A 15127-nucleotide genomic window follows, 5' to 3' on the forward strand; every position below is an offset into this window, starting at 1 on the left:
AGTGTGGGGGCTGGTAGGGCAGGGGTCATGGGAACATGGTCTGTTTGGGATGCCAACATATTATTCACTAAGGTATCCTAAAAAAATCTGCTATGACAGCACCTGGACCTGAATAATAGGTGCACTTTTAAGTTTGGACCTTGAACCAGTTTTGTGAATAACTGCATGTAGCCCACACTCCTAGCAACAAACCCACTACAATTTCTATACTTTATTTCACATTGGTTTTCAGTGCACACATGATCAAATGAGATATAAAAGGGGGAGGGAGACTGACCCAAGCATCATTATTCCCTAGATACAGCACTGGGGGAGCTGACAGAGGCATTAATAGATGAGACAAATTTATCCTGCTGCATCGTACTGCAGTAGAATAATAATAAAGGACTGCTTGAGACTTGTATGAGTTAAATCTCTTGCAGCTCATTTCCTCTGTAGGTGACCCCACTACCACCATAACATTTCACATATCTCATTTCCTTACATCTCCTGTAAAAGAAACTTGAGATTTTGTATTTGGATTGGAAAAGGAAACATTAACTTGTTCCTAATTTGTATTATTTACTGTTGAGTGCACAATCTAGAGTTGCTTTGTACAGAATACCTAGATTCACCAATTTGCATACTGATGGCATACAGTTGTGTGGTTTGTGTTTGGTATAAGGGCAAATTGTGAAGGTGTAGCCTTCTGCCTTGCTGTAGTATATCATGGGAGACATTGCCATGCTTCTGCTTCTATTGTAAGCCTTTCAGTGATCCTGGCCCTTTAAAAAAATTATATCAGCTGTTGCAAATACTGCCCTTGCTCTGCCTGTTGAGCATCAACTCATTCAGGGCAGAGGCTGTGCATTCTGGGCTCCTTTATAAATCAGGGCTTGGGGCTCACCTCAAGTTAAGAATTGATTCAAGCTAAAGAGATATGGTTACACTAGTGTGGGGAAACTCAGTTGGGCACAATTGTGGTCACAAAATAAATTGTACCCACTGAGTTTTTGTATTCACATGTGAGTCTACTTCAAGACCTTTTGGGAAGGTGCTCTAGATAGAAACTGACAGACAGAGCAAGCCTACTTGGCTGTTAGCTTTGATGATTTCCCTTACAGAGAGGTCTCTTGAGTAAGCAAAGTAGTTATTAATTCCTCATACTCTATTAACTAAGTCCCCCAATGCCAGCTGTATTCGCCACCCATACATTGATGCTCGTCTTGTATACATGCACACATTCCTGGTATCAATTTCCATGGTCTTGTTTCTAATCCTGAGTACGCAGGAGCATTCAAGCAAGGAAATGTCACTCCCATCCATGTATCCTGCTATCAGGTGCCAGTGCTGGGTAGTAAGGGTACGTGTGTGTGTGCCTGCCACTGTCTTCACTGTTCTGGCGAGGACAATAAAACTGTTTGGAGATATGCTCCATGCAGCTTAATTATCCCTCAGCCTCCATGTAACTATCCATTCAAAACAGAACTGTATGCATTCCATGATAATGACAATCAAATCACACAAAAACAAGGTTTGGGCACCAAATTCCATTTCTGTATAATTGCATCATTCATTTTTGTAAAAGTAAGTAGACCTTGGGGCTGCAAAGATAAACATTAAGAGGTTGGGAAAATCAATATAAATTATTTTTTTTTAAAGAAAAAGGTTGGGGTAATGCCTGGTGCCACTTCAGAAATGTTGAGGAAACTAATTAGTGAAACGAACATTTGTGTGTGAGAGAAACACTCTATCCAAATTGAACAGCTTCTAGTACCATTTTCACTGTTGTGCTAGAAAAGCCCTTCTTTGGAACGTCGACTATTTCCACACCTTTATCTCCCAGCACTCAGTCAGTAGCGAAAACATCTTTATGTGTTGTGGTCTCTGGCCAACAAGCCCAGGCCGCTATCTTGGCAGCACAGCTCTGCAGCAGAAATTCCAGCACATTGCTGAGTGCAGCACAGGAAGACGCATCTGGGCCAGGCTGGTTGTCGTAAAGTGCAAATGCCAGTCCAATATTGAGAGTTCAACCCTGCGGTCAAAGGCGGCGGCAGCCACTAGGCGTTTACTTGAGGGTTAAATGAGATTTGCTGTGCTAGAGGTAGGAGCGAGCCGCCGGTCGGCTGAGATGCGTCCCGAGATGGTGAAGAGGGTGCTGTTGTCCCCAGCGTCCCGGTTTGGAGGCACAGCTGAGCAACAAGAAGTCCACATCAAATAGAGCAGCAGGCTGAGCAGGATGATCACTCCAGAGGCTGTGAGCACAATGCCACTGACAAACATGCTGGCAAGGGGGCGTTGGGCAGTTGGGTTGCTGCCAACGCTGGTGGTGGAAAGCACAGTGAGGACTGTGCCACACACCAGCAGCACCAGGGATGTCACGAGCAACACCGCACAGTCCGAGGCACCGCCGCTCTTCAGTAGCGCAACTTGCTCTCGGCTGCGAATGCAATTCATGTCCTGGATGGCTGAGCTCAGCAGCTGCTTCAGTAAGACCAAGAGCGCCAGTAGGCAGAGTGTTGTGCCCACTGCCAGCCTCCATTCCCCAGAGCGGCTGCTTGTACTATAGAGCAGTGCAATGCCACCTACCCCACAGGCAAGGATCAGAGCCACAGCTACCCCATAGCAGACAAATGACTTTCTGGGCTCCTGGAACCACCATAGCTCCACATGTTCCTCCAGGATATTCCTCTGGATCCGGCTGGCGTTGGCTGGGGGTCTGGGCACACCCAGCGGCTCTAATTCAGGCATGGTGGACACTGTATTGGCTCCTACATAAAGGTGGGTCGTGCAGATGGAGCTGCCGCTTCAGCTGGCAAACTTGGATGGGTGTGACATTTCCCAGCAGGAGAGGGCAGCACCCTTCACTTTTTCTTCCTATGTGAGGGAGCAGTGCCAGAGCCAAAAGCCTGCAGCCCGCGTATTACTGTATGCTGTTGGAAGCGCAGCACAGGAGGAATGTAGGACTCCTCTCTCTTGAAGCCAAAAGTGAAGAGCTGCTTCAGCCTTGTAGCTCATTTGCTTCCGAGCTCACGGGGATCCTGGCACATATCTGAAAAAGAAATGACGGCAAAAGGTTACGAAATGAAGATTGCCTCTAGAGAGGGAAGGGACCCACCTCCTTTCCCTTGAAACTCCACTCCCGGAGTTCCAAAGAAAAAAGAGTCATAAGGAAAACGCCACTCCCTCTGGGGTCAGCTAATGTCCATGCAAGTAAAACCTGCTTTTTATGGGCAGGGCAATAGCCCTGTCCATGCCTTAGGAAAATAAATCAAAATTCTGCACTTTGCCAACCCTAGCTCCGCATGCCAAGAAAAGCAGAATTCTGCTTTCATAAGTAAATTGTAATTTGCACTTGAATTATCCATATGAAAACAAACCAACCATTTGGACTGATTTTTCTCGTTTTGCAGAATCCAAATCATTCTGTCATAGAGAAGCTCCAACACTATACAGGAAATGCGGTTCTCATCTCTGCCTCAGCCTTTATTGATTTTACCATGTGCTGCACACCCATCTTGAGGACAATGTTATCTTCACAGTGCTTAGAATCATTTTGAAAACGATGAATGCTGTTATTCCTCAGGATTCTGAGTTCTATTCTCTGTGTTAACATCTGTGCTGGAGTGAGGCAATTGGGTATTGCACCCAGCTTTGCTTATGGCACGAAGACGAGAGATGGAAAAATAAATAGAATTGGGCCGTTCTTTCATTAGATAATGGTGAAGGGTGGGTAGCCAAAGCAGAAATCCAAGTTTTGTGATTTCTTCCTTTAGTTTATTTTTTCATATTTAAAATATACATGATATCATATGCTTTTATCATTGGAGACATCCTCCAGTCATATTACTGTCACAGAAGCAATGAAGAAACAAAACACCTTATCCAAGACTGTTCAGAACTTTCCAGTCAATGTTAAATAACTGTCAGAAGACTGCTTCCAGGCCCCTCCATATTTGAACAAAGATAGTCTAGACAAATATGCAGCTCTCTCATGTGTAGCTACACTTAATCTGTTTTAGGGCTATTCTTGCTGTTTCGCATGTACAAAAACATGCACAGGGTCCTATTGTCTGCGGAGAGAAATAGCAAATGGAGAAATGCACTTTACATGTGTATAGATCAGCACTGGATGCTACTGAACATGGGTACATATCTGCTTTCTTGGTCCAGTGCATTTGGTTATTACGTCATTTTTATAGTTGCATGCAACACCTGGTTATGAACAACTCTCTGGATCGGGGCCAAAGATGGCCTTGCACTAAATCCAGAACTGCTAAAATCACAGTAATAATCATCTTATTTGTATGCTGCCTTTCCACAAAAGAACCGTTTTACAAGAAATAAAAATGAACCACATCTGAAAATCAACCGTCGTAAGAATAATTCCATAATAGCATAATAAACAACAGCATAACTGCAAATCTAAGAACATACAAAACACATTTCAGTACTATAAATATAGCAAGATTACATTAGCAACATTATACCTCCTAGCAATACCAAAAATAACAAGGGATCTTGACAGTTTTGCCTTGCTCCTCCATTCACCTCTCCCAAGAGGTTGCTCACAGTCCCTCTCCAGCAGGTTTCCAATGGCAGGAGGTAGCTGGAAAAAGGGGAGAAACTAGGCTTTCTTTCACCCACGTCAAAGACTTGGCAAAAAAACCCCAACCCATGCAAGTCTGCATACATATGCTTGCACACATACACACAACCTCAACATATTTGATCTTCAAAGGGCAGAAAAAGTTCCCTTTCTTATCGGGTCTATTATAGCAGAGCAGCTCAAGATTGTACTGAAATCTTTTAAAAGTTGTACAGTGGTACCTCGGGTTAAGAACTTAATTCGTTCTGGCGGTCCGTTCTTAACCTGAAACTGTTCTTAACCTGAAGCACCACTTTAGCTAATGGAGCCTCCTGCTGCTGCCACACCGCCACCACGCAATTTCTGTTCTCATCCTGAAGCAAAGTTCTTAACCTGAGGTACTATTTCTGGGTTAGCGGAGTCTGTCACCTGAAGCACCACTGTGGTACCTCGGGTTACATACGCTTCAGGTTACAGACGCTTCAGGTTCTTAACCCAAGATACTACTGTATATTGTTGATTCACTTTGCAGTCTAGAAATAGATTAAAGGATTTAGAGGTGTTCGCTTTCCAAACAGTAACATCCTTATAGCTTTTCACAGCAGTGCAGGAAGGTTCCTTAGTACAATAGCACACCTAATGTAATCCAAAGAAGTCATGACCCCCAGGGGTTCAAGAAAGTAAAGCCTATATGCAGGAGAAGTGGCACTGATGGCTAAGGAGATTTGGGCTTGAAGAGGCAAAGAGAGAGCTGGGTTTCACATATGATTTTTAAATCATCATATCCTACTTTGTCTGCGGGTTTTTAGTTCATTAGCACTCTGGAGAGAATGTGAGGCAAAGTAGCAACATTTATAGATGAGGCAAATGGTTCAAGATGATTCTTAATAAACTGATTTTCAAAACAATCTTCAGCCATTGTGGTTTTTTCAATATCCACGGGAAGCAAGTAATTTAAAACTGCAGGCAAAATCACAACATAAAAAAGCTGATAAAACAACAGCACAAAGTCAAAAGCTTCAAAAGAGTCAGCAAAAATAAAACCCAGGGGCAAACCCACAATGAAAAGTTAGATTTTTGTAGTGTGCCAACACAACTGCAAATGATTGCAAGAAGAGAGTAAAGAGGTCAGTAGCAGCTAAAATGTGCAGTAAAATTCTATGCATATTTAGTTCATCTGCGCTTACTCCCAGGTAAGTAGTTACAAGACTGCAATCACAAGGTTGCTTAGGAGCAAAGTTGTGGGAATGGTATGGGGAAGAAGACCTTCGTCATGTATCCTACCCTGCTACCATTCAAGAAAGTTAAATATTGCTTCTGCACGTTTAACACCTAGAAAAGCAAATCAGTTGCTAGAGGTTATTAAGCAAGACAAATCAAAGTAGCCCCCAAATACCAGCATTGCTCCTATACAAATTCTGCCTACCTCGTGAATCTTAGTGGAAGGTTTATGTGCAGAAAAAAGCAACCAAAGTAAGCAGAAATATGCAATACCTTTCACATGACAGCTTATGAACGTAGGACTACAGAATAGGCAGAATAGGCAGCTGGAAAGTTGTAAGTAGTTAGGTTAGAACTTCTTATCAATAAAAATCAAGAATGTATTGGAAAACAAAAAAGGGAAAGGTGGTATTTTGTATAATACTAGAGCTGATGATCATTCTGTGAAATAAAGGCACAATTTTTTTTTTAAAAAGGCATATCTTCTTGAAAAATACATGCAATATGTGCAAAAATAGCTGGTTCCTTAGATGCTCAGGGTATTCAGCATAATGAATAAATAGTAGAAGCTAGCAATCTTCAGAAAAGTATTAGCAGCCCCAGTTGCTACACTTCTTCAACATCTGACCACAAGGGCTAAATTGATGGACCTCATTAAAGCTACCCCTGCAATAAAGCTTCTCCCCAGTGGATACTTAAAATGAGACTCCGTCTTCCACAGGGCTGATAAAAGATCCTTCTTTGAAGTGATCTTCCACATGGGGGCCTTCGCAATGACATCCCACTTCCAATGAGCATTAGGGTTGCCATATTTCAAAAAGTAAAAACCAGGACACGCTGAAGACCCCCAAATTGACTTGCCTAAGATCCAGGACAAAGCTCCGCCTTTTGGAAATTCCCCCCAGATGTCAAATCTGCCTTTGAAATCCCGGTAATGTCTGGGAAAATCTGGACATATGGCAGCCCTAATGGGGATGGGTCAATGGGCCCTCATAAGCAGCACCCCCCTCCAGGAATTCTAATAGATTCCACTCACTGGATAGATTCTCACTAATAGATTCCACTCACTGGTACACCTGTCTTGTACGAGTACCTGCCTTGTCTGTCAAAGCTGCATTAGGGCTCCTGGATCAGATCGCCACAACATCCCTCAGCTGAGCTGTGCTCGCCTCTGGTGCTGGCAGCAAGGATAGTGGCAGAGGGCAGGGATCCCACACAGTAATAAAGCCCCATTCACAGCACCAGCCTCACATGGTTCCTCATCAGCATCTGCCTCTTGTCACCAACTGGCTCTCCGGCTTGTTGAACAATAGATCCTTGCGTCAAGGCTGCCTTAACCCTTGAGACGCAAGTCTTTGTCTAGGAAGAACGGAGACCTGGATGGGGTGCTAGGACCTTCTGTGTAGTAAGCTCTCCCCCCACCCCCCACTGCTCAGATGCAAACTATTTGTCAGTTGTCTCTACATGTAACCACACGTAAACACCTTGCTCTCCTGACCAGTGGTGGAGCTACCTGCTCTGGCACCAGGAGCGGTGTACATTTTGGGGCGTGGCTGGCACGCGTCCCAGGGGGCGTAGAGCACCTCCCGCGGGGTGCGTGGCAGGCAGCGCACGTCCCGGGGGTGTGCAGTGAGCGCCAAGCGTCCCAGGGGGGCGGGGGGCCGCAATGTCACCCCCCTCAGCACGCACCTGGGGCGGACTACTCCCCATGCCCCCACCTTTGCCTGCCAGTGCTCCTGACGTCTCCCTCCAGGGAAGCTCCAGGAAATGGCTGTTAAGTATTCCCATACTTAACAGACAGAAATGCTACTGTCCCAAGCAAGCGCATCCCTGCCAAGGCGACCTTGTCTTTGCAGCCTCTACAGCTACAAACTTTGTTTAGAAGGATATTGAAAATGGCAGGAACAGAATGGAAAACAGTCATTTTCATGATTAAATGCAGTGCTTGCTAAATCTGCATGCTGCCCCTTAATCTTCTCAAAGCCACTCAGCTTCTTGCTGTCTACCTTTTGCCTAGGACTGACCTGTATTTTACGTACTGTATAGTATAGTACCATTTGTGACTTTATTGCAGGAGTGGGGAGCCGGTGGCTCTCAGGATGTTGCGCTACAACTCGCGACATCCCATGAGACTGATGGAAATGGCGAGATCCACAGGCTCCCAATTCCTCTTACAGAGCAGGATAAGGAACCCTTTACAGCCTGAGGGCCGCAAGCCAGAGGTAGGCAAGATCAGAAGCAAAAGTGGGTGGGGCCAGAGGTGTATTACTTTTTTAGGATATGTATATTTTTATGGGTTTTTTTATGTGAATCATTTGATATGGTTTAACAGTACTTATTCTGTATGTAAACTTCTTTGAGGTGTTTTGAATAGTAAAGCAGTCTATTCAGTGGACGCTCGGGTTGCGAACGTGACCCGGGTGGGAAGCACGTTCACAACCCACAGCGTCCACAATCTGCAGCGCCGCATCTGCACACATACAGGTTGCAAATAGGCACTTCTGTGCATGCGCAAAGCGTGATTTAGCACTTCTGCGCATGTGCAAGCACTGAAACCCGGAAGTAACCCGTTCCGGTATTTCCGGGTTCGGCACAGTGTGCAACCCGAAATCGTGCAACCCGAAGCGTCTGTAACCCGAGGTATGACTGTAAATGGAATTTTTTTAAAGAGTGGACAGAACAACAAATAAGTAGGCCTCATTCCACATATGAGTAGGCCTCATTCCACATGTACACACATCTCTCCATCTCCCATCCAGACAAACAAAATCAATCAAGACAGGCCTAGGGCACAGTCCAGCCAAGCAAAAGCACAGAAGGAAGGTGTGGGGTAGGACCCATGTGGGGTGTAGCTTAGGGAGAGTCCCAAGGCTGCATTTGGTGCCTGGGCCTGAGGTTCCCCTCTCCTGCTATAGAGTACAGTGGACGCTCGGGTTGCGAATGTGATCCATGCGGGAGGCACGTTCGCAACCCGCAGCGTTCGCAACCCGCAGTGCCATGTCTGCACACGTGCGGGTTGCGATTCGGCTCTTCTGCACATGCGAAAAGCACGATTTAGCACTTCTGTGCATGCATGAGCGCTGAAACCCAGAAGTAACCTGTTCCGGTACTTCCGGGTTTCGGCGTGTCCGTAACCCAAAAACACGCAAACTGAAGCGTCTGTAACCCAAGGTATGATTGTATACAGCAATGTGAATGACTGAAGACAGCCCTTGTGGAGAGGGAGCTTTGCATCCCGCTGTCTAAGCTGGCAGAGTTTAAAGCTTCTTGCACGATAAAGCACCATCTCACTCTCTTACCATTACACGTCTATGGTGGGAAAATGCCAAACACTGGTAGGAGGATATGCTAAAAGTAGAGCAACACAGTGCTATGATGCATTTTCATTATGATTTTTCACTGTAAAAGCTGCCACTTGAAAGTTTTCAGAATAAATAAAATCCCTTACCTTTATCCTCTTTTATCCTTTTTTAAAGGGCCTTTTCACAAATATGGTTTCCCTGTACTGCCACTGGTGTAAGGGGGAGAAACTCCCTCGCCTTGAGATGCGCATCCCATTGGAAGCAATGCAGTCCAGAGAAATGACACCTGCATATCTTGTCTCTGCATTGCATTCCTTTCAATGGGAGGCACTTCGCGTGTGCATCCCAGCCTGAGGGAACGTTTGCCCTGTTGCTTTGGCAACAGAGGCATGCACACTCTTCCTCCGGCATCCACCTTCTTACAGTTTATTCATCCCCTTTTGCCGAGGAATGTAAAAAATGGATGAAAAAGCAAGGCATCGTATCAGAGGGGCCAGAGATCTCCACAAAATGCACCACTACCCTGTTTCAGCTCAGCACTAAAGATAACTGCACTTTGGAGATATCAGTCAGGTATCAGGACTGAGCATAAGCAGGAAATGTGGCTCATGGGTCAAAGCGAAGTGAGGTCTAATCATATGAGCATCTTACTGATAAAATACACCACTATCTAAGGCTGCAATCATATGCACACTTACTTAGAAGTCAGTAGGAGATGCCTCGTGAGTAAACTTTTAAACATGCACGGGTCCAGGCTATCTTTAAAAGCCAGTTTAAACTCTTGTTGCTGCGTCAGTTAAGAGATCTGGAAGATGTTCAGTGAAAGTACTATTACTTTACAGGGAACTAAGGGGATAGCTAAAAATCCCTGCTCCTCTTGTAACAGATCCCCTTTATTCTGGCCAATTGCTTAACATCTAGATCAGTGGCTACTTGAGCCTTGCCTTGGCAGAACCAGGTGGTCAGAGAGGGGAGGGGCCTGATCCAGACACAGCCTGACCGTGTCAGGCCAAGCCTGACAGAGCATGAGATCACTGTTAAAACCATAAGGAGAACAGGCTTCTTCAGGGCACGTTGCCAGCTGAGGCTGCATTGATGCAGAAATCAAAGCTCAGTGACTTGTAGGAAGGCCGGGAGGAGTTGAATAAATTCCCCCACCCTCTGCGTGCACCACACAAGCCTTTCCATTCTACCTGTGTGTGAAGTTTGAACTCCTGGAGGAGCAACCGATTGGACCCTGTGGATTCATGGGCAGAGGCATCCAAGTCCATGGTTCCATCCACGTCACTTATATGCCAAGCCGGCAAAAGAGCAGCTGCGTGCTCTAAGCGGTACTTGCCTGGAATCTGTGCTGCTGTTGGCACACGATGGCTTCTAACACACTGCTTGCTGTGTTTTGCTGGATTGCCTGCGGCCAGGAAGGGATTACAGCCAGCTTGGATTGTCAGCTATTCAGCATTAACCCATATGGGAAAGGACCTCTCGCACTCCTTCTCATCCCTTCCTGCTTTTAGAACCGTAGAATTGTTGAGTTGGATGGGACCCCCCACAGTCATCTAGTCCAGCCCTCTGCTATGCAAGAATCACAGCTAAGTCTATGGGGCTACTGAACAAGGGCAGACATAGCAGAATGCTTCCAGGCACTTTGAGATCATGATATATTAGAATGGTAGAGTTTGAAGGGACCCTGAGGATCATCTAGCCCAACCCTCTGCAATGCAGGAATCTCAACACACAGTCCCCCATCCAATATGAAACCATACCAGACTCTGCTTAGCTCTGCAAATCTGCTAGCAGTTTCACAGTTGCAACAGATGTTTCCTAGGAAGCCATTATTAAATGAAGTTAAAATAATGGTGGTGTTGGCGATCAGAGGAAGAGAAGCTTTGAGGAAGGACCCCGTCTCCTTTCCACACATCCTCATATCCTGAAGGTATCTGAGCAAAAGGCAGGACACCAGTCCCTCAGGAATGCCCCTAAACACAATTGTAGGCTAACAAGGGACGAGCAGTGTGTACGTGTGGAATTTGAAGAGCTTCCAATCCCACGCCAAGCCTTGACTGAAAGGGAAGATGACAGTATGTAGTGGAGACAACCAGGTAATTGCTGGAAGGGACATCAGCTTCACTCACCTAAAGCTGATTCTTCACAGAAGATGCTGTAGCAAGTCTTGTTTCTTTTGCCTAAGCTCTTGGACTTGCCAGGATGCTGGTGTCGTCTTCTCCTGCTATTATACTTGACGGATGGGACAATTTTCAGGTTGTGGCCCGAGGATAAAATTAAAATCTATCTTCTTCCCTCCCTGCCTGCTTCTACCTGTCAAGCAACAGGTGCAAGTCCCACCTCCTTCCTCCGCCTGTCCTAGCCCAGGTGCCGCATCTGATAGGCTCGTAGCATACGCTGACCTTTGCCCAGGCAGGTACATTCTCCAGAAGGGTGGGGATGGAGAGACAACCTGCTGTTGTCCTTGGAAGCATTCCAGCCTGGTGACTATGTGCTTGAGGGAAGCGGAAATAAGAAGGCTGATGGAGCAAGGGAAACAGGAGGATATACAATACAGGCAGAGGTAAGCAAATACAGGTTGAAAGAGTTCTACGTTAACCCTCACCAGACAAGCTCCTTGCCAGACGGGTTCACATTTCCACCCCCTAAGGAGCAGCACAGTCACATTCTGACTTTTGCTAAGGGGCAGCATAGAGGCATGGGGCCATTTAGGATGCAGGGTGGCACCAGGAAAGAAACACAGCCATTCTACATTTTTGTGCACCCATCAGGAAGGTAGGAATCTTCATCAGACCTTCTTGAAAAGAGAGCTTTTCTTTTAGCCTAAAGCAAAGCATTTTATTGGCCTTTGGGAGAAAAAGTTCTGACTGGGCAGGATCTTCTCAAGGCCTTGGTGCAGGAATAGGCAAACTCAACCCTCCAGGTGTTTTGGGACTACAACTCCCATCATCCCTGACCACCAGTCCTGTTAGCTAGGGATGATGGGAATTGTAGTCCCAAAACATTTGGAGGGCTGAGTTTGCCTATGCCTGCCTTGGTGTCTAAGTAGTAAGGGTATGACTAGGATAGTATACTATAATCATTTCTAAAAGAGTAGGGACTTGTGGGAATATTGGCTAATGAATGGATCAGACTTTGACTGATGGGCAGTAAACCCCTTACACCCTCGAAGCCTTTCCTCCCATGATGGTTTCATCAAAATAAAGTAAGTGAATAAACAAGATACTTGGTTTTTGGATTAACAAAATAGAGAGACTAGGAACCATCTCTCTCTGCCCCCCCTTCTACCCATTAACTTAAGGTTCCCAAATCCTTTCAGCATACAGAGCTTTATTTAAGTAATACTGAGTGGGTAGACAAGTACCATTGCTATGGGACACTCAAGATAGTTGGTGCAACACAACATTCAGTTTTTTGGGGGGGAGAAGATTGCATATGATATTTTCTAAGACTTGTAAATGCCTTGCATTTCATGGGATTGAAGACTTGACTGAATACATATTTTTATCTCAGTACTCCAATACTGCCTGTACTTCATTATTGTGGGGGAGGGGAAAGCTTATATGTGGTATTGTTATTTCCATTTGACAGAGAAATGCGATCGAAAGAGAACCATGCATATGGTCATCCAGCAAGCTTACGTCAAGAGTTCAGACTTGAAAATGAACTCTACAATAGCCAACTTCAACCATCTTCTCACCAGGTCACACTATTTGTCCATTTTGTCAGCATACCCAACACACGTTCAAGCCAAGTGCCACCAGGGTTTTGAGTGCTAAAAGATTTGTGGTTGATGGTGACAGCAGCAGTCTAGGATTTCTTTTCTTCCTTTTTCTCCCCTACCTTGCCATCACATACCGCAAGGCCTGTCTTCCATTGGCTTCACATTTCCTACCTACCTCGTTACTGACAAAAAGGCACAATTCCAGGTTATGCGATTTCTAAATCATGCTGAGTTATTGGATTCTGTTACTTTTCCCTCTCTTCATTTATTGTGTCTTCCCTTACCCGAGTGTAATACAATAGCACATATTCCTTTCCTATAAATGACAATGGTCATATCTTCAGTTGGAAGAATTTTTTGAACTTCTGATAGGCTTCTTGCAACATAAACTGTCTGGTGTAATGCCTGATTATATGCATGACAATTCACATTTCCTTCTATAAATCTGTGGTACTACGTCTCACCCTAACCCTATCTTCAACACCTTTCTTCTGGTTGACTACCAATTTGCACAACTGTATACAGTATAATACTTATATTACTCTAGAGATACTGTCTGATTTAAACAGGTATGTTTTAGCAGGAGACAATGCTGCAGATACCATGTGTGAATTGATTCCTGTTAAAAACATGCAAGTTTTATTTGGAAAACACTGGGTGAAATATGAAGACTAAGTGTGCGCTAGAATGCAAAGCATGGTTTTCATAGCTATGTTGACACAAAGAAAAATGCTAACATACCTTCTTGTAAAAAAAGAAAAGAAAAACCTTACCTTGTGATGCAGGCATGACATGAGCACAAAGGATTGTTATGCTGCCTCAGAATCCAAGACATGACTGTAAACATAGCTAAAACATCCAATAAAACCTACATTGCCATTCTGCCTCTGTTCCATGAACTTCCTCTGGTCAAGGAGTAATCTTCCAGCGAGTGCTAGACTCCAAAAGTCCCTTGGTGAGATGGTTTGTCAGCAGTGGGTTGTTCAGCAATCTTCTCTGATCAGGACAACATCCTTATGGCATGTTCTCTAATTACATCTTCTGAAGTGACTGTGTGTGCATGCACCATGGGAAAAACTTCTCACCTGAGGGCAGCATTGCACCATTGTGGAGCAAAGACTGAACTATTAAGGAGTGTTTTAAGCACCTGTCAGAGGAAGATCACTCCTAGCTACCTAATAATTATCAAGAAAGATTGATTCACATCCGCTGCCATTGTCGGAAGAATTAGTGATGGACATACGGAAGAACATGGGATATGAATGATTTAGGAATTGTAGGCATGCATATTATTAATTAGTTCATAGAAAGCATTACAGGTAGCTTACTCTGAAGAGCATCTGTCTTGTTAAGGACTCTGCTGATCTTCTAAAAAAGTTTCTAAAGCAGTTATAGCAACTACCCATAACATAGGTTAGTGGTGAATTTCAGAAGGCTTTTGATTCGTAAATGCAAATAATTAAGAGAATAGTGAAACTACTTGACCCAGGGTGCTGCAGAGTCTTGTTCTGATAAGTCAGGGAGGAATAACTTGAAGGGTATAGCTTATCACCAGCGCACCATAAATTGCTGAAGTGCTTTTGCTTTGTTGCCTCATGGAGGACAGAAAACAAATGGTTGTGTTGTGAAAAGGATACGCGTTACTAAGGAGATTAGATTACAGAACAGTCAGTGTCGGTATCCGAAAAGCAGAAGGCATATTATTGTTGCAAACACAGCCAGCCAGTTTTATTGCATTTTCACTGGCTGTCAATATGCTTCCAACTTCCATTCAAGGCCCTGATGCTTACCTATCAAGTCACCTTATCTACCAACACAAGCATATCATGGCAAGCATCAGTTGCCCCAAGTTGGAATTCCCCAAGGTCCATTATTCTCCCTCTCTATTGGCATTTGGTGTGCATATGCAAATAGATTTCTGTTTAGCCCTCAGTTCAGCCGACAGGTTTGTTTGTTTGTTTAATTAGATATGTTTATTTTGTGCTTTGCAGATTTTGTGTAACTGGTGTATCTATTTTTTTTAACACACACAGATCTTTGTACAAATGATTTAAATAAATATATTTATCATTACTATCTAACACTCATGGGGATAGTGGGTCCTTCTTTCCCTTAGTATCTCCCATTTAGCATTATTCACACACTGTCAAAAGGTTTGTCACATTCGTGTTAATAGTTAGCAAGATATATTTGAGAAGAGAGATATAGGGGTGAGGGGGAAGGATTGAGGACTCCTAGGTTGGGTGTGTGAGTGAGAGAGATATTGATCAAGTAAGTAGGTTCACACCTGCAGTCAGCCATGCACAGACT

General features: G+C 44.6%; 1 protein-coding gene across 6 annotated transcripts; it reads right to left on the minus strand.

Moving 5' to 3' along the window:
* Nucleotides 1-181: 181 nt before the first annotated feature.
* On the minus strand, nucleotides 182-14612 carry TMEM125 (transmembrane protein 125). 6 transcript variants are annotated; one of them, XM_083619987.1, is made up of 2 exons: nucleotides 13690-14612; nucleotides 182-3031 (listed from the first exon to the last, which is right to left on the minus strand). In XM_083619987.1, the coding sequence occupies exon 2, from the start codon at nucleotides 2728-2730 to the stop codon at nucleotides 2059-2061; it is 672 nt and encodes a 223-aa protein (XP_083476113.1). In that variant the 5' UTR covers nucleotides 2731-3031; nucleotides 13690-14612; the 3' UTR covers nucleotides 182-2058. The 6 variants fall into 6 exon arrangements, with proteins under 6 accessions (XP_083476113.1, XP_083476110.1, XP_083476111.1 ...); XM_083619984.1 differs by having other exon boundaries at nucleotides 13591-14612; XM_083619985.1 differs by lacking the exon at nucleotides 13690-14612 and adding an exon at nucleotides 11223-11429.
* Nucleotides 14613-15127: the final 515 nt, after the last annotated feature.

The sequence above is a fragment of the Podarcis filfolensis genome, assembly GCF_964270895.1.
Source record: "Podarcis filfolensis genome assembly, chromosome: 6".
Classification (NCBI taxonomy): domain Eukaryota; kingdom Metazoa; phylum Chordata; class Lepidosauria; order Squamata; family Lacertidae; genus Podarcis; species Podarcis filfolensis.

Excerpts from the sequence above, each read along its gene's own strand:
- TMEM125 (XM_083619987.1), bottom strand. The coding sequence starts at position 2,730 with ATGCCTGAATTAGAGCCGCTGGGTGTGCCCAGACCCCCAGCCAACGCC.